The 19743-nt window shown below is 39.2% G+C and overlaps 1 protein-coding gene across 1 annotated transcript in view; it reads left to right on the top strand.

Annotated features, from left to right (window-relative positions):
* LOC119536236 (fatty acid desaturase 2-like protein FADS2B) overlaps positions 1 to 19743 on the top strand; it is a 34309-nt gene that overhangs the window by 10504 nt on the left and 4062 nt on the right. The window contains exons 3-9 of the mRNA XM_037838952.1: positions 1987 to 2184; positions 3455 to 3556; positions 9221 to 9346; positions 15258 to 15318; positions 17048 to 17124; positions 17321 to 17418; positions 19142 to 19238. Coding sequence (XP_037694880.1) covers positions 1987 to 2184; positions 3455 to 3556; positions 9221 to 9346; positions 15258 to 15318; positions 17048 to 17124; positions 17321 to 17418; positions 19142 to 19238 — 759 coding nt within the window. The remainder of the gene's footprint in view (positions 1 to 1986; positions 2185 to 3454; positions 3557 to 9220; positions 9347 to 15257; positions 15319 to 17047; positions 17125 to 17320; positions 17419 to 19141; positions 19239 to 19743) is intronic.

Below are 19743 nucleotides of genomic sequence, written 5' to 3'. Positions count from 1 at the left end.
CCATATACCATTATCAGGCAGATAGAGTAACAATTTTTTCCCTTTTTAAGAAATGAGGAAATAGATGCATAGGGGAAGCAAGTCAAATCAGAGAATACAGAAACAGCTGTGTACATAGCTGAGACTAACACTTCAGCTCACAGCTTAGGTCCATATGCAGCCAACATGCTGCGTACTGGGCAACATAGCTCTGTGCTTCAGACAGGGGGCTCTGAAGTTTGACCATTCAAATTGTATGAGTTTAGGCCACTTACGATACCTCTCTGTGGGCTCAGTTTCTCTATCTTTAAAACAGCAGCAATAATAGTACCACATCATAAGAATTAATGGAAAGATAACTGAAAGAGTAAAAGGCATTTCAAGTATGACACCTAGGAAATGCTCAGTAAATTTTAAATATTATTGTTATCATGAACTCAAAAGGGGAACTAGTAATTTAAAGACCTCCAGGTATGTCCCCATCATTTGGGACAGGTAGCCTTATGTTAAAAAATGTTGCAACAATTAATTGATTTTCCTAATATTTTTTCTGTAAGGAAAGGAAAAATCCTGTTAATGACTAATGGCTGAGAGCTGTAAGATAACCATTATCAAAAAAGGTGTTGGTCTCTGAGAGTAAATGTCTGCCATAAATTCTCTTTAGTATGTCTATGTAGATATTCAGGTATATATATGTATACGTATAATTAGTGTGTGAGCACATGACTGAGTGACAGGAGGCATAACTTGAAGTCCAGGGTCTTATGCTGACTTGCTGATTTGAAATCAGTCACTCTCTATTCTGAATCTTGGTGACCCCTACTCTGTACAATAAATGGGCTAGAAAAGATGACTAGGCAGGAAGGCATGCTAGAGATGATGAGTTAAATTTTTCTAGGGCCACAGAACTGCAAGGCTGATGGAGGCTTGAGAGAGAAACAACTCTTAAGTTTTTCCAGGCTTTCCCAGGCCCTTTAAAAGTTGCAGAAGTGAAATTTGAAATGAAATTTTTGGCTTCTAGAATTATTATCATAGCTGTTTTTGTCTTTCCTTTCTTAAATCTGTACAACCCTGTCCTTTGTCTCATATCCTGCTCACTTTCTCAACTATTGTATTTTCAAACCCATTATAGTACTAAACCAAATGATTAATGTGGAAAGCTTATAAACCACTGCTAGCATTATTAGTGAACACACACACATGTGCACACACACATACACATAACATACATATACAGGGCCACTCCCACCAGCAGACACACTTTAACACCAGTGGTGAACTTGTCTTGTTCTTGGGAATCCTCTGAACAGATCTCAGGAAATTTATCCTTAGAGCTAATCTGAGTGAACTCCATTGTTCTGTGTCTGCCATCTTCTATGAAAGAGTCTTTTCCACATATTAACAGCTGATGACTTGGAAAGCACTTTGTAAACTGTATGAGTAACTATGGTAACAGATCCATTTAGATAATTAAGTTCATCAAAGTATAATTGGAGTCCAATCAACTTCTGAATAACATTGCTGTTGAGAAGGCAACTCTAAGGCTATGTATATCTCTATTGACACCTCCACTCCCTTCCCCCTCCAAGAAAAAAGAAATCTGAGTTCCATAACAGCAGTTTGAAAACAGTTCACAAAAAAGCTACTTATCTCTCTCTTCTTCAGGAAAGAAAAAAATGCATAATCTTTCTTCAAGTTTTTGTTTCTTTGTTCATTGTACTTTGGTTTTAATTCTGGCCAATTGACCCAATTATTGTGGAGAGAGAGGTCTCAAATTAAGTGATATTTTCACAGATAGGATTTCAATAAAATATATTTTTTTTGCTTGAAAATAATAGTACTGACCTCATTATTTTGTGAGAATTGCTAAAACACTTAGCAACCTAGCAGAGTGTCTAGCATATAGTAAGAGCTCAATGAATGGTAGCTATTTTATTATTAATATGTTGATTTGTGTACCCTTTCCCCTAAAGATACTAATTTCTTTCTTGCATATTTATTTCAAAGTCCCAGTTGGTGGAAGATTTCCAAGAACTGAGAAGATCATTAGAGGATATGAACATGTTCAAAGCCAACCTGGGATTCTTTTTCCTTCATCTGGCCCAGATCTTGATTTTGGAAGCCCTGGCTTGGCTAACACTGTGGTATTTTGGCAGTGGCTGGACTGTTACAATACTCATTTCCTTTCTTCTGACAATTTCTCAGGTGAGCAGGTATCCTAAGCCCAGGCAGTAGCCTTGGGGAAAGGTTCAGAGGCTCTTCTCCTGTCTTCTTTTTAGATATGTGTCAGCTACTGCCTGACACTTCCTGGCAAGCTTCTCACCAGTGTACCACTTACCAGTAAGTTACTGGACCTCACTGGGCCTCAGTTCCCTCATCTGTATAATGGAGATAGTAATTTCCTTATGGAATTAGTCTGAGGAGTACAAAACAAGCTAACGCATAAAACACCTACACAGTGGTTGGTATATGGTACATGTTCAATTAATGATACTTGCCACTGTTAGCCCCATCTTTCCACACAAGTTCAGTCTTTGACAATTTGTCCTCATTCATGCAATACTCATCCTTATCTTTCATTCTTTAACCAGCCACCATTTATCAATGCATCAGACCATGAATTCTTCAAGGGCAGTGACTATAACTTACTATAAGAGAATAAGAACATATGGGTCTGCCATGACTGACATTATAGCAACCAGCACATAACAAGGCATTTGGTTAATCTTTGTTGAATGAAATATGAACCTCTGAATTCAGCCTTCAATGAGTATTACATGCTGTGCTGTGGATGCAAAGAGAAATGTACATGGTCCCAGACCTTGAGAAAAGTGTCATCCAATGGGAGAGACAGTCTTTCAAACAACTGAGTATACTACATGACAGAATGGCATCAGTGCCAAGGAGAGGAAAAACTCATGTGCCATTGGAGTAGAAAGAGGCATTTAATTATGGTTGGAACAACTGGAGAAGGCTGGGTAGAGAATTAGCAGCAACGTGTGTCCAGATTCCAGAAGTTTTTATGTTGATTTTTTTTTCTTGAAAAGCCAACTAACCTTACACCTTAAAGAGTGATATTTGGAAACAAGAAGAGAAGCAAAGATTTTTTTTTGATGCTTACTATAAGCAGAGGATTTTATGCATATTTAAGTTGTACAACAGCCCTATGAGTCTGTTATTATCCCCATTTATAAGGGGAGAAACTGAGCTTCAGAACCACAGGATAACTGCGAATCAAATATGGGAAGATTTCGACAGGGGCCAGGAGAGCTTTCTAGGCTGGGAGAACAAACTGTGCAAAAGCACGAAGGTGGGAAAGAACATGACAGGTATGAGAAATACAAAGTAAACTTGGCTTGAGGTTAAATGAGATCTCCCACTGTTCTCAAATGTGTTCCTGAATGCCCTGATGGGCTCAGTTACTGATTTCTTTTTGGATTGCCGACTTCTCTAACAATGACTTTGTCTCTTCTAGGCTCAGAGTGCATTTTTGCAGCATGACATAGGACACCTTTCCGTATTTCAGAAAACCAAGTGGAATCATCTGATGCACAGATTTGTGATGGGTCATCTCAAGGTACAGGATATTCAGAGAGAATAATGGGAATTTCTTGAAAGTCATTCCTTAAGGCAGTGGTATCCAAATTGTTTTTTTTTAATTGTGCACTCCTATCAATAAAAGTATGTTAGTATTATAAATATACTAACAATGTAGATAACATATATCACAATATTATAAAATATACACTAAAATAGAATTTCAAATGTCTATGAAGAAAATTTTTATTTTTCTAGGAAGTCCTAATATTTGTTCCTTACCCCAATAGACTATTTTGCCCAATTCCTGGCACCTCATTCCCCAAAGAAACCACTCCTCAGGAGAAGGGTTGTTGTGCCTTTCAAAATAAAGACGTGCCTGTAAAATCAGGAATGGGAATATTCTAAGAAGGGTTCTGGACACTTTGTTGCTGAGAATGTAGGAGAATCCCCAGAAGGCCTGATTAGCCCTGGAAGGATATGGCTGTGAAGAAATAAAGGCAAAGATGTGGGGGAACAGATAAATATTAAAAAGGAAGAGAAAGAATGTGCAGGGAAGACCAAATGGCTGTGTTCAAGATTGAAAGTTGTGAAACCCAGACTGCTGAGGAAAGCAGGTGGCAATGATGGCAGCTGGTCTTAGTCCTCCTAGTGTAAGCTCCAGAAGGGCAGGAATGCTGTTCTCTGCATCACTGCAATGCAGCATCTAGAAGCCTGCCTGGCACATAGTTGACCCTCAATAAAAATTTGTTGAATGAATGAATGAATGAATGAACAAATGAACTAAGGTAACAGTACAGATTCTAGTGCTGGCTCTGACAATGCTAGCTCTGTGATCTTGGGTAAGTCACATTCTAAATCTGCCCCTCAGTGTTCCCATCTGTGATATTAGGAATTAAACTATATCTCTGCTCTTCTATGACATTCTAAGATTTGGTAACTATGTGCTCTGGCCCAAAATGAGGGGAAATGCCTCTGAGTCTTCAACTAAGCCAAGTCCATGCCTCTAAGCCAGGGCCTCTTAGAAAAAAACATCATAGATAGATAGATAGATAGATAGATAGATAGATAGATAGAAAGACAGACAGATAGATGAGAGATAAATAGATATCTGGAAAACCAGATAACTAGGGAGATGTAGATATAGATCTATATAGATGTAGACATAGACATATCATATAGACAGGGATATCTTCTCTCTATCTGTAGATTATATATACACATCTATTTCTACACTGCCCAGGTTACCTGGCAACTTGGAAGTGACCAACAAAAGGCCTACTGAGAGTAGTGAGCAGTTACTACCGATATCAAATGATAAAGGAGGGCAGATGAGAATCTGCCAAGTGCCAGGTTCTGAACTAGCCCCTTTAGGCTACTGTCTCATGTAATTCTTACAGTCCCCTGATCACATGGGGATTACAACACCCCTATTTTACAGGTGAGACTGATGTTCAAAGGAGTTAACTCTTTAAGCCAATATCCCATAAACTGGTAAATGGAAGAAGTCATAGCACAGGATTAAACAGCATAGGCTCCAGAGCAGTGCTTCTTACTTCTAGCTGTCATCAACAGTTAACTGGGGAGCTTTTGAAAAACACTGTCCTATGCACCATGGTCATGCAGTGCCTAGAAGAGTGTCTGGCACATCATAGGCCTTCAGTAAGCCTTTGATGAATGATGGCTGTCATTCAAAGTCATCTGGGGAGATTTTAAAACACAGTGATGCCTGGCAGCATCTCTAGTGGTTATGATTTAATTCATCTATGATGGGGTCTAGGGGTCAGCATGATTTTGAAAGCTTCCCAGATGATTCTCATCTGCAGCCAGAGTTAGAAACCATTGCTTTAAAAACAGACCTGGCTTCAGTAGGAAATCAAAAACTAATTAGCCAGGTCACTTTGAACAAGGTATTTAATATCTGTGAACCTTAGTTTTTTCAACTGTACAGTAGTGATGATGGCCTCAACTTCATAGGGCCCTTTAGAATTATATGTGGTATTCATGCATCATGCTTAACCTGGGTCCCCGGCGTATGGGAAATAATCATTGTTAGCTATTATTAATTTAGAAGCAATCTTTCCAGATATGAAAATGAGGATGCAGAATCATAAAGAAAAATGTTCAGTTGTAATAGCATTAAGAAGGTAAAGAACTAGACAATAAGTCAGAGCATCATCGAGTTGGATGTCTGTGGAGTCACCTAATCTTATCTACTCTTTTCAGTTAAGCAAACTGGAACTTAAGAAGATTAAATAACTCAGAGCTGGGTCTCAATTCATCTTAGAAATACATCTATCCTCCAAAATGGTTAGATGGATAATATACAGTCATTTTAAGAGACAAGTTTCATTTAACTGGAAAATTCCTGTAGACATGCTCTTCTACCCTTAGCCATGAGTGTCAGATAGATGAGGTATTTCTGTATTCACTCAGAAAGCTTCACCACAGACCGAAAGCAAAGACAGTTTCTCATGTCCTTGTGAGATTCAAGGAACAGTTAGTCCGACCTTCCCTCCCCTTTTCTGAGGAGTCAGAGATGCAGAAAATGTGAGACTCATCTGCCCTAGTGGTAATTGGCAGTTGAATTTGGTACCAGTAGGTGAATATTACAGATCAGCTCCACCCTTGCTGGTACTTTTAAAAATTACTTCATTTCCATTGGTTCAAGTTTATATGCAGCTATATAAATTGTGTCTTCAGAAACAATTTTACACTAGGTGAAATGAATATAAACTCGATGACTTGTGAATAAAGTGAGGAAATGGGAAATGGCTGTAAAAACAAATCACATGTACTCTGCCTTTTTGCAGGCAAAATCAGTGATTCATGAGCAAAATGAATGTAGGATTCAATTCTGTGCAGAAGAGAAAATTACCTGTGGGTAGGAAAGGTGTGCAGGAAAGAGGTGACAAAGAAAATTATGATATGAACTGCCACATCCCTGTCTTATACTTGCATCATAATTTTATAATTTTGGAACTTGATTTCACATCAATTGATCCCTTCCCCAGAAAAGACACAGATATTCAGATTCTTTCAAGTTTTCATTCACTCACTGCGCAAATATATATATGGTTGGTCTTTGCATGTTTGCCCAACAAAAAGAACCCTTCTGAAAACTAAACCATGAAATGTGTGCATATGTTTTGGACCTGTATACAACAGTAAAATCAAAATAGACCCCTGTAGCATATTTTTTTTTTCAAACTACCCAGTGTGCACCTTTTGAAAACTATAAAAATCAAGTGTTCTTTCAGGGATACTGGAGCAGAATAATGGAAATTAACACTTTCTTAGAAAATCTGGCCTATAGTGTTTCTGTGAGTAGACTCTAAAACAGTTTGGGGGGAAGGACTGTCAAAGGTGTCATTTTCTGTAATCCTCTTGGCAAACTTCTACTACTTCTCAGATGAGGAATTTATCCAAAGTCATACACCACAGTAGTGGGCTAAGTGCCAAGTGGGGTATTTAAACTCAAGTCAATTTCAGTCCAAAGCCGGGGTTCTTTATACTGCACCAAGAAAGGGCCTAACTTGCAAATAAGGCATGACTTAAGGTGGTTTATGTAAAGAACCTGGGGCAAGGTAGCATGTTTTGCATGAAGCCGATAATCCTTTCCCATGGAATACTCTCTCCCTGTCTCTGGTATTTCCAGCTTCCAAACAGAGGGGAGCAGGGTGGAGCCAGCTGCTTAGATCACATCCATAATAACCCTGGTGGCAGACAATTGTTCTAAGCTCCAGGGCCTTGAGCTTAAGAGCTGCTCCCTGACTAATGGTGAATCAAGACCTGTCTCCCTTATTACAACTACAGCAGGTTGTTAGTGAAAAGGGTAACCATCAGCTGGTGGAAGAAGCCAAAACTTTGGGTCTCAGAGGATTTAATTGAAAGACAAAATCATTGCTCATTGCACTGTCCCTGTTTGTCTACTACTCCCTTTGCATTATGTGTTCCATAAGTTTGGAAACTCCATTTTATCATGTTTATCTTTGTATTCCCAATATGTAGCTCAGTATCTGACACAAAACATGTACTTCAAACTAAACAATGAATGGGTGAATAAATGAATGAATGCACAAATGAAGGAGTGAGTGGGTGGTAGGCAATTCGATGGGAGAAGTTTACAGTGTCATGGGTCCCATTAAAGGGAAAAGAAATTGATGAGCATGGTTGAGTATAAGATCTCATGAGGCATCCGAAAGGAAATGTTCAGAAAGTGATTGTCCATACTGGAATAAGATTCAGGAGAGACAACTGGCCTGGAGAGAGAGATTTCACTGTAAGAGTGTTAGGTAGAATTTTAGAGATGACAAGGGAATACTGCTGCTGAGGAGAGTGGGGGCAGGTTGCAAGAGAGAATCCCTCCAAGAAAATGATGGAAAGACAGTGCTAACACTTAGAGATTTCCAAAAATATCCACCCTCCTCTGCCACAGATGTATAGTGTCAAGACCGGTGTGGTCTGACAGAAAAATAATGCAAACCACACTAAAATGATATATACTATTTTGAATGTTCTAACAATTTTTGAAAGTAAATTTATGACCCAACATATCCAAAATATTATCATTTCAACACTTAATCAAATAAAGTATTATTAGTGAAATATTTTGCATTCCTTTCTCTGTACTGAGAATTTAAAATCAGGTGTGTATTTTACAGTTACAGCCCATCTTACTATGACTAGCCCCATTTCAAGGGCTCTGTACTCACATGTGGCTAGTGGCTGTCACACTGGACAGCACAAGTCTACAGTATGTATAGACTAGTTATCAACAGATCCAAATACACAACAGAAAACTAACATTGCTGCTTTTTCTTCCATAATTGATTAACATAGTAGGGAAAGGAGGAAGAAATTGAATATTTCCTATGTACCAGCATTTTGTATACATCATCTCATGTCTCCTCAAAACCACCCATGGAGGTAAATGTCAACATTATACTATATTTACTTGAGAGAGAATTGAGCCTCAAAGAGGGTGGAGAATTTGCCTAAACCACAAAGCCAGCATTTGTGCAGCCAATATATGAGATTAGGTTGATGTGCCTCCAAATTCTTTGGTCTATTAAAACCAGCAGAATTTCACTGGAGAATTTCACTGAGAAAGAATCACAAACAACCTAATCAAAAATGATTCAAGCCTGGCACCAGCTAAAAGACTTTTATTCTCATTTATTTTTATATGAGCACATTGAAACCTTGACATGCAGTGATCTGAGCCAAGTCTTCCTCTTGAGATCACTTCAGATCCATGATTTTTTGAAATATTCATTGAAGTAGGATACCTGGGGCCATTTCTTTTCCCAGAACTAATTAAAGTCTCAGAGCTAATGTTTCTTTATTTGTAAAGTAGGAATAATAATCTCTGCCCCACCTACCTTCAGAATTTTGTGTTTTGTTTTGTTTTTAATGAAGATCAAATAAATAAAAGGTGGATAAACATCTGATTTCAACAGCTTTTTTATGATTTTCATCAACAGGAATTGTTTTAGCCTGAAGGTGTCTTCCTGGGCCAAATACTTATTTGTTTATAGGCTATGAGAGCTTCTGTCTAATGAATCATTCTGACCCAGTGGTGGGGGCAAGATAAAAAAGCTCAGATATCTTATTTTGACTTTGGGCTTGCATGCAGAAAACTCTGATAATAGAGGCTATTTCAGGTATATCTTTAAGGTAATGAACACTCTCTTCTCCTCAGGGATTGTCAGCAGACTGGTGGAACTACCGACACTTCCAGCATCATGTAAAACCAAATATCTACCCCAAAGACCCAGACATTGACATGGGCCCACTTTTTCTTCTTGGAGATTCACAACCTGTCAAGGTATGTTTAGGCTCCTGGATAGCAGGGAAATGCAAAATGGTTCCTGGAAAGTTCTCCAGCCTGTCTTGGAAAGATCAATCTGGAAATTCCAGATTCTAGTACATCTGAGATCATCTCTCGACTTGTAGGTCCAAGGTATATATTTGAAATAACTGACTCTGGGTTTGTAAGACAAGAAGGAGATTTGGAGTATATGACTGTGATCTTAAAGGTCAAATTCCCAAAGGAGGAAATATGAGAACTCATATTGCTTTGCTTGAGCAATCCCAGTGACACATGGGACCCTGCCCAGTGCCTGCTCACTTCCTCTAAGCAACACAAGCCAATGTTGTATCATGGAACTAGGTGGCTGAGGTTGGTAAAGGCTCTCCCATGTTTGACAAGGACATGGAGAGACATTCACCCAGAGAAAATAGGTCACTACACTGAATAAGCACTAGATCACCAACATCTAAATATCTCATTTTCTCAACTAATTCTAACCTAGTTAGATGAGAAACTGTGCTTCTGTTGTTCATGCTCATTTTGGTTACAGCCCAAATGCCTTGTAAGACACCTACAATACTCACCTCTAATTTGGGCTTCTTGGACAATAGAAAAACAAAGGGAAAATGCCATATCTAGTGTTTCTCCATTATTGATTCCTTTAAACTTTAACCCTAAACCATCAGGTAAAGGACTATTTGAATTACCAAGCTTTTTCTGAGAGAGTCTTCCTTAAACAAAGGAGGTATAAGGATGACCAGAGAAAAGTATCTAACTTTTTCTAAGGGGGAAATGCTGGATCCTAAGAATTGGCTAATTAGGAAGAGGTTGATATCTTCATCTAGAAGAAAACAAAGTGTAGCTTTGTCAGTTGCTGCCTAGCCCTGTGGTAAACAGACCAAAAACTGTTCCATTCTTTGTAAACAGGTTTTCCCATTGTTGAGAGACTTATCCTCTTCTCCAGCTGAATCAGGAAACAAAGTCTCTTGCCTAGATTTAAAAATATATATATAATCCTTGGCTATGATCACAAATTTGCAATGGTTCCACAGCAAGTGGGGTATCCCTGATATTTGTGGACTCCTATGTTCACCTCTAGAGTTGAAGCATGTTGATTTATCTCAGTTTCCCCAGAGCAAGGGAGGTTTGTCTAACTAAAGTTCATGAAGCAGCATGATGCTCTCTAGGATCCCCTTCTTTAGAGCTGCATTCAATACACATGCTGCCTCTTCACTGGTGGTGGAGGTCACCCCTTCAAGTTCTGCAGCTAAGCTTGGGACATATCCCTAGAACCTTAAGGTTCTATATAAGATAGTTTCAAAGCTTCTGGGCAAGGTATCACTTAAAATCATTTAAACTCAAAAGATTGTTGTGATGTTCCACATCAAAAAATAGGTGTATGAGAACTTTGTATTTTATATATGATTTTTCTGTAAACCTATAACTTCTCTAATTAAAAAAAAATAGTTAGATGAGCCCTGATCTTTACTTTTTCCCACTTTACTGCCAGTCTTTCCACCACTTTCTTCAAATATTCATTCCTCCAATAAGCGTTGATAAATCTTCTAGGTGCCTGGTAATGTGCTTATATCTTGGAAGACATCGGGTTCTCTTTTGTGGTGAAAGTCAAAATCAGCCCTCCTTCTAGGTTTGCCAACTCCCAAGCATTTTCTACCTAGTCCCTCTTCCATATTTCCCATTATTTGAAAATGTGGTGGCTTGGGATTAACTGCAAGGATTAAATAACTATTGTTACTTCATCACTATGAGATTTTTTATTTGTGACAATTAAGGAAGAAAGGACCAACTCTATTATTCAGATAAGAAAAGAAATCTAGAGGAAGACAAGATGGCAGCATTGGGGGATGATAGGGTCCATTTATTCTATGAAAAACAGCTACAGTATAGGACAAAACTGTCTGAATCAATGGTTCTGGGGCTTTGGAGGCCAGGGAGCACTGTATAGCACCCAGGAAAGAGCAGAACAAGAAGACTGAAAAGTGCAGCAGAAATTGTGAGTCAGTTGCTCCTGCAGGGCTGAAGCCCAACCCGCAGCCTCATGGCTTGCTTCAAGCATTGTCCATAGCTGCCTCCACAGACAGATAGGGGTGGGAAAGCCTTCCTTCCTGGGAATGGGTTGGGGGAGTGGTGCATGGTCGAATCCCTAGCAAGGCTTCTGATCTGCTATTTTGGACTGCTAGTTTCCAGCTCTGAAGGGCTGTTCTAGCCTGCCAGGAAAAGGGACTTCAGTGGCCACTGTTTCAACACTGCCCAAGGAGGTTGAAAAAATACGCTCCTTCTGCTGCAGGGAAAGTTTTGCAGCAGAGGACTATCTGATCTTCTGCCAAGAAAGAGCACCTCTGGGGAGACAAAAGGAAAAAAAAGAGACTTTTTTTCATCTTTCCTATACCTACCCCTTAAGCCCTTTGGAACTGATGTGTGCCCCATTCATGGGTCCCTAGCTCTGCTTTTGACCACAGGCAATTCTAAAGGTCTAGAATAAGCTGAACCAAGAGTCAAATAAGAGCCATAACACAAAGTCAATCAACAATAAAACCCTAGGCAAGAGAGGGCAACTGAACATCAGAGTAAACCCATCAAGATAATCAGATGCCTAGATATCAGCAAAAAAAGACCAGCCATACTAAGAAACATGAAGATGTGGCCCAGTTAAAGGAACAAATTAACACTTCAGATGAGACACAGGATTCGAAGCCACTAATCAATGATATTCAAACAAATATCCTAAATCAATTCAAGAACATGAAGGAAAATATGGCTAAAGAGATAAAGGATATTAAGAAGACACTGGGTAAGCACAAAGAAGAAATTGAAAGCATGCAAAAAAAAAAGTACTTGTGAGAATAAAGACACAATAGGTGAGATTAAAATACATTAGAGGCATACAGCAGCAGATGTGAACAGGCAGAATAAAGAATCAGTGAGTTACAAGACAGGGCTTCCAAAATGGAACACAATAAAAAAGAGTCCCAGGGAATTGAGTGCAACACCAAAGCACATAACATTACATGTCAAGGTTGTCCTAGAAGGAGAAGATAAGGGAAAAGTGGCAGAAAGAATATTTGATGAAATAATATTCAAAATCTCCCAACTCTTATGAAAGGCATCTATATCCAGGTCTAAGAAACACAGCATACTCCAAATAGAATAAATATGAATAGGCCTACTCTGAGACACATCCTAATCAGAATGTCAAATGCCAATGATAAAGAGAGAATTCTGAAAGCAGCAAGAGTAAAACAATTCATCAAAATGCAGGACACGCAACAAGACTAAGTGCAGATTTCTCATCACAAACCATGGAGGCAGGAAGTAGTAGGGTGAATATTTAAGATACTGAAAAAGAAAAACTACCAGTCAAGATGCCTTTATCTGGCAAAACTATCCTTCAAAAATTGAAGATGAGTTTAAAATATTCACAGATAAACAGAAACAGAGAGTTCATTAACAAGAGACCTGCTCTACAAGAAATACTAAAGGGAATACTGCAGGCTGAAAGGAAAAACAGGCAAAAGAGGCTTGGAGGAGAATGTGGAAATGAAGATTATCAGTTAAGTGTTCTAGTTTGCGAATACTGCCAGAATGCAAAACAACAGAGATGGATTGGTTTTTATAAAAGGGGGTTTATTTGGTCACACAGTTGCAGTCTTAAGGCCATTAAGTGTCCAAGGTAACACATCAGCAATTGGCTACCTTCACTGGAGGATGGCCAAAGGTGTCCGGAAAACCTCTGTTAGCTGGGAAGGCACATGGCTGGTATCTGATCCAAATTTCTGGTTTCAAAATGGCTTTCTCCCAGGGCATTCCTCTCTAGACTACAGTTCCTCAAAAATCTCACTCTTAGTTGCACTTGGGGTATTTGTCCTCTCTTAGCTTCTCAGGAGCAAGAGTCTGCTTTCAAATGCCATCTTCAATAAGTCTCTGTAAGCTGAAGCTCCTCTCTCAGTTCCAGTGCATTCTTCAAAGTGTCCCTCTTGGCTGTAGCTCCTGCTTTCAATGGCTGTCTTCAAACTGTCTCCTGTCTGCAGCTCCTGTGCTTTCTTCAAAGTGTCCCTCTAGACTGTAGCTCCTCTTCAAAATATAACTCTCAGTTGCACTGAGTTCCCTCTGCCTGTCAGCTCATTTATATGGCTCCACTGATCAAGGCCCACCCTGAATGGGCAGGGCCCCAACTCCATGGAAATTACCTCATCCGAGTTATCACCTACAGTTGGGTGGGGCACTTCTCCATGGAAACACTCAAAGAATTCTAATCTAATCAACACTGATAGATCTGCCCACACAAGATTACATCAAAGATAATGGCATTTGGGGGATATAATACATTCAAACTGGCACAGTAAGGGTAACTAAAAGGGTAAAATGAGAGACAAAAAATAAAATATGACATATGAAAGCCAAAGGATAAAATGGTTGAAGTAAGTACTGCCTTTAAAATAATAACATTGGATGTTAATTGATTAAACTCCCCCAATCAAAAGACACAGCCTGGCAGAATAGATTAAAAATATGAGAAATCTACATGCTGTCTACAAGAGACTCACTTTAGACTCGATGTTATAAATAGGCTGAAAGTGAAGGGTTGGAAAAAGATATTCCATTCAAACAGTAACCAAATAAGAGCTGGGGTACCTATACCAATATCAGATAAAGTAGACTTTGAATGTAGAACTATTAAATGAGAAAAAGAAGAATGTTATATATTAATAAAAGGGGCAATCCATCAAGAAGAAATAACAATCATGAATATGTATGCATCTAACCAGGTTGCCCCCAAAATAATGAGGCAAACACTGGCAAAACTGAAGAGAGAAATAGACACCTCAACAATAATAGTTGGAGGATTCAATATACCACTCTCATTAATAGATAGAACATCTAGACAGAGGATCAATAAAGAAACAGAGAACTTGAATAATATGATAAATGAACTAGACCCAGCAGACGTATACAAATCATTGCACCCCACAACAGCAGGATATACATTATTCTCAAGTGCATATGAATCATTCTCCAGGATAGACAACTTGTTAGGTCACAAAACAAGTCTTAATAAATTTAAAAAGATTGAAATTATACAAAGCTCATTCTCTGATCATAAGTGGAATGAAGTTGGAAATCAATAACAGGTGGAAAACTGAAAAAGTCACAAATATATGGAGGTTGAACAACACACTCTTAAACAATCAGTGGGTCAAATAATAAATTATAGGATAAATCAGTAAATATTTTAAAGCAAATGAAATCAAGAACATGTCACATGAAACTTATGGGATACAGTGAAGACAGTGCTGAGAAGGAAATTTATAGCCCTAAACACCTACATTAAAAATCAAAGCCCTGACTGCACACCTGGAGGAACTAGAAAAAGAACAGCAAAATCATCCCAAAGCAAGAATAAGAAAAGAAATTAGAAAAATTAGAGCAGAAATAAATGAAATTGAAAACAAAAAACAATAGAAATAACAAAACCAAAACTTGGTTCTTTGAGAAGATCAATAAAATCAGCAAGCTTTTAGCTAGACTGACAAAAGAAATCTGCAGTTAGAAAGGAAGATATAAAAGAATGAGGTAAGCAAGTATTGAACAGCTCCATAGTGTTGTAACTGAGTGAACATGCAGCAAAAATATAGAGCAGATGTGAATTGTCATGCATTTATTGGCATTTATTGAGTGTCTGCCAGGTCCTGGAAATACAGCCATTACTTCTATACTTCCTATATAAAGGTGTTTTTTGTCTTTGTGCACTAAGCATATGCTAAATTAACTAAAGGGACCCTCCCCCCTTAGGAAATGATTCAAATTCTAAGTAGTGAGATTATATATGTATAATATCATCACATGTCTTTGAGTGTAATGACCTCTGTGTTGTCTCTTATATTAGTTTTATTTTCTCTCCATTCAGTATGGCAAGAAGAAAATCAAATATATTGACTATGAGAAGCAGCACCTGTACTTCTACTTAGGTGAGTCTCCTTGGAACCACCTTCCATCATCCCATTTCCTTGAGGCAAGTAGTTGTCAAGCCAGAGGGCATGACTGGAATCCTCTCACAAAGAGACCAATCCATGTCTTCTGGGTACTGAGAAAGGCAGCTTGTCTTGCTTCAGATTGACTGGGGTAAAAAACTAAAAAGGAAAGAAGAGAAGTGAATGGGCATTTTTATACAAGCATCTCATCACTGTGGTAGAAGTCTGGGAATAAAAGTCACCTACAGATTGTCTGAAGAGAAAAAAATTAACTTTTGCCATGGCCTCCATATAGCTGCAAGAAGATATTTTGGCAGACAGAGGCCTATACATAGCAAATACATATGAACCTGGGCCCAGGATTGAAAGAAAAGATGTGTACCTGAGTAGTTCTGATACCAATAAAAGAACATTGTTAATGATCAGGCTTTGCTCTCAACCAAAATCATGACAGAGAAAGATTTCAAGAAGCCCCAAACTCTTCTCATCCAAAACATTCTTGTGGAATTGGGAAATAAACCAAATTCAGGGAAGGACCCAAATATTTCCCATATACCAGCATTCTAAAGCAGGAGCAACTTTGTCCCCCAGGGAACACTTGTCAATGTCTAGGTACATTTTGTTAATGGAGGGGAGGATGGTGGCATTGATAACCACAGGGTAGAAGATAGGGTTGCTGCTAAATATCCTAAGATACACAGGGCAGGTCCCTAAAGTAAAGAATTATCCTACCCAAAATGTCAATAGTGTTGAGGATCAGAAACCCTACTATGGATGATCAGGTTAGCCTAAGTGTTGGCCACTAGTGACCACCAGTAGCCTGGCTGAGGACGATGGCCTGTGAGCCCATTCTTTGAGATGTGGGGGCTGACCATCACTGATGTCCCTTCCACTACTGGAATTAGAGTCCCCATCTTATACTAATTGCTCACCCCTCCTCTCATATGACCAAACGGGTATGAGGACATTGGTGCCCCATTTTAGCTGATCCCTAACTTAACTAGATGTATGTTCATGTAAAAAAAGCTGTTGGAGTTCCTTCCCCAAACTTTTTTGAGTAGTGTATCTTACCTCCCTGTCTGTATGTCGAGACATTCCTTAGCTCATAAGGAATGAATGAGAAGTGCAGATTCACTGCTGAATGCCTGCCTCACAGACCACACTAACACCAAGAGCTTCCTCACTGTGTCCTTTCCTTCAAATGCCAGTTTAGCATCTCAGGTACAATTGAGACTCCTTTGTTCTCAGGCAGCCTCCTGGTCCTGGGGGAGATGCAGGTAACTAACTCTCTGTCCGGAATATGAAAGCACCTTGTTTATTTCTGACATCCTAATATATTATTACAGGACCAAATCCCAAGGACTTTGAGGGATGAGGGATTCCATGGCCCTTGAAAAAGCTTGAAAGTTCACAGAGAAGTTCTTCTGGGACATCTCCATTAAAAATGTCTCAAATCTTCAAAGGTTCCCTAGTCCCTAGAGGGAGCTTGAACCTGAAGCCAAAACCACGGAGCTTCCTGAGTCTTTTTTGGACCAGACCCTTTTTTGGTTCATCTTCTGAGACTCAGAAAGCCCACTGGAGTCTAATATATGGCTCTGGGATCTCCATTTTGTACACCTTCTCAGGGGCAACACTCCAGGGTGACATGGTAAGGAGATAGCTTGCTGGCTTGCATTGAGGTCTCATTCTGCTCATTTATTCGCCCTCTTTTTCTGTTCTTTTTCAGTTGGACTTCCCCTTCTCATGCCTGTATATTTTAACGGGCAATCCATGCAAGTTATGTACCTTCGAAGGTATTGGGCAGTGAGTAACTTGTCTCATTCTCTAAAACCAGAACCAAGTAGAAGAGGGGAACCAAAAATATTTGGTATCTTCCAGATGTAGCTGTGCTGAATAACAGAGCATAAGATTTAGCCAGTATGTGAAGGGACCCTGATCCAAACAAGGAGAAATGTAACTGTATTCACAGCATATGACTTTCAAGTGTTTTTCTCTGCAGGACATCGCCATGGTCAGCAGCTTTTACATCCGCCACTTCCTCACATTTAGCCCTTTCTATGGAATCTTCGGAACATTATTGCTCATATATTTGGTCAAGTAAGAAAGCAAGAATATTCTCTTATTCCCACAATCCAGATGATCCTTTACTTTCCCTATCAGAGCTGATTATGTTTAGCAGATTATGGCACCCTGTCTCATTCCCAGGAACTGAGTCTTTCCCAAGCAAATGTGAAAGGAAATAGTTGAGAAAACTGGGGCTTCTTTTTTCTCCAAATGTCTGCTCCCTTCTCCTCTACTTAAAAAAGAGGTTTTTTTTTGATTGTCAAGGACAATCTTGTGATTAGAGTGGACTGCCTAAAGCTGCCTTAGAATGGCTATTCAGTGCAGTGACTGAGTTGGTCTATATACCAAATAGCATGAATCCAAATACATTACAAAAGAGAGCTAAGGAGAGAGAAACCTGACTCTTACCCTGCAGCTCTTTCCACATTGTCTTGGCATGGCTGAGCTTTTCTCAAGCCATAGAATTATCCAAGCTGCTAAGGGCTCAAAGAAGGCCAAGGGCACTGCTTTTGACACTTTAAAGTATTAAAATATAAGTTCCAACTAAATGGGTCTGGTGGGAGCCTGAGATTCTGTACTTCCCACAAATTCCCAGGTTATGCCATGGCTCTTGGCCTGGGGCACTTGGAATATCAAGAATCTTAAAACATGTTTTTAAAGTGATTTTAAAATCCTCATTATCCCTTCAAATCAGTAGGACACACTAAAGGAAAGAAAGAAGTTGCACCCTATGACTTTAGAGCCCTCAGTGCTGGGGGATGACTTCAGAAGTCTCTTTTGTAAGCGATCCGACACGTATAAACCTCCTACCCCTTGCTAGGCCTCTCAGTTATCACGTCTGAGACAATGCAGCAAGTAAAGATGATTTTGAAGATTCATGCCAAGTTTAGGAACAAGATAAACTGCTTGGAAGAAGAATTTGCCCAATCTCCATTTGTCTTCACTTGCTAAGCTCACAACTGCAGCACTCCAGCTGATCCCCAAGTCCTTAAAAATTCTAATCCAGTTGGACAACCTAAGCTCTGTCAGAAATAATGGCAGGGTAGGAGTTTCTTGAAGTTCTTTTATGACTAGAGATTTTTACCAAATCAAAGCAACTTCAGATTATCATTTGACTGAATAATCCTCTTCCACTTTCCTATTTACCCTCCCTCATTCTGTTGCATTATTATTCTAAATACTGGATAATAGTAAAGATATTGATAGCTACTGTGTGTCAGGTTCTTTGCTAAAGGCTTCATATGTGTTATTTGATGTAATCCTCAAATAACCTTGCAATGTAGATAATATAACCTTCATTTTTCTGCTAAAGGAACTGAAGTCAGATTGAAAGATTAAATCACTTTCTCAATTGTCTTAGAGAAAGTAAAGGCAAGTGCCAGTGCAAAGCCGGAACTTGAATCCAGATCTAACTGATGGTGAAATGCCAGGCTTCCAAATTCTTTGCCTATGCCCCTAATTTCCCCAGGTATCTTGATCCTTGCACCAGTGCCACAGTAAACAATGGAGGCACTGTTCCTTTCAATTTTTTTGGTAGAGCAGGTCATGAGGCTGAATGTCAAGTGTGTCACTCTGGATATAAAGGGCCCTGCAATAGAACTCCAAGTAGGAAAACAAATCACCTACATTTTACTGGAACCTGAGTCCCTTCCATGACCTCCAGTTCTCAGCCAGCTCTGCCAGGGGTTATGCAAGACCTGCAATTGGAACTGAAACTCTGCAAAGAGTCATCACTTCCTCCTTTTATTCTCTGAAGGTTTCTTGAAAGTCCCTGGATTGCATATGTTACCCAGATGAGCCACATACCAATGAAAATGAGCACAGAGGAGAACCATGACTGGTTCAGCACTCAGGTAATGATGGAGTTCCTGAGAAGATTCTTCACACCATGCTGATTTACAGTCTGGTTACTGAAAAATAAAATAACTCACACTTATCAAATGCTTGCCAGGGGTCAGGTATTGTTATATGTTTTGCATATAACTACATGAGGTAGGCACTATGATTATTCCCTCTCTCTAGATGATAAAATTGGGGCCTGAAGAGGTTGAGTAACTTGTTCAAGATCACTCAGTTGGTACAGGCAGGTTTCAGACCTAGGCAGTTTGATTTCAGAGTCTTTGCTCTAAACCAGGGAGTCAGTAAACTAGAGTCTAGGGACCAAACCCAGCCTATCACATTTTTCTGTAAATAAGTTTTATTGGAACACAACCATACTCATTTATTTATATATTATCTGTAGCCGCTTTCATGCTACAACAGCAGAGTCAAGTAGCTGTGCAGAGACCTAAAATATTTACTATCTGGCACCTTACAGAAGAGTTTTTCTAATCCCTGCTCAAAACCTCACATGACCCA

This window comes from Choloepus didactylus, chromosome 6, assembly GCF_015220235.1.
Source record: "Choloepus didactylus isolate mChoDid1 chromosome 6, mChoDid1.pri, whole genome shotgun sequence".
NCBI lineage: Eukaryota > Metazoa > Chordata > Mammalia > Pilosa > Megalonychidae > Choloepus > Choloepus didactylus.
This window is presented reverse-complemented; position numbering and strand designations above follow the sequence as displayed.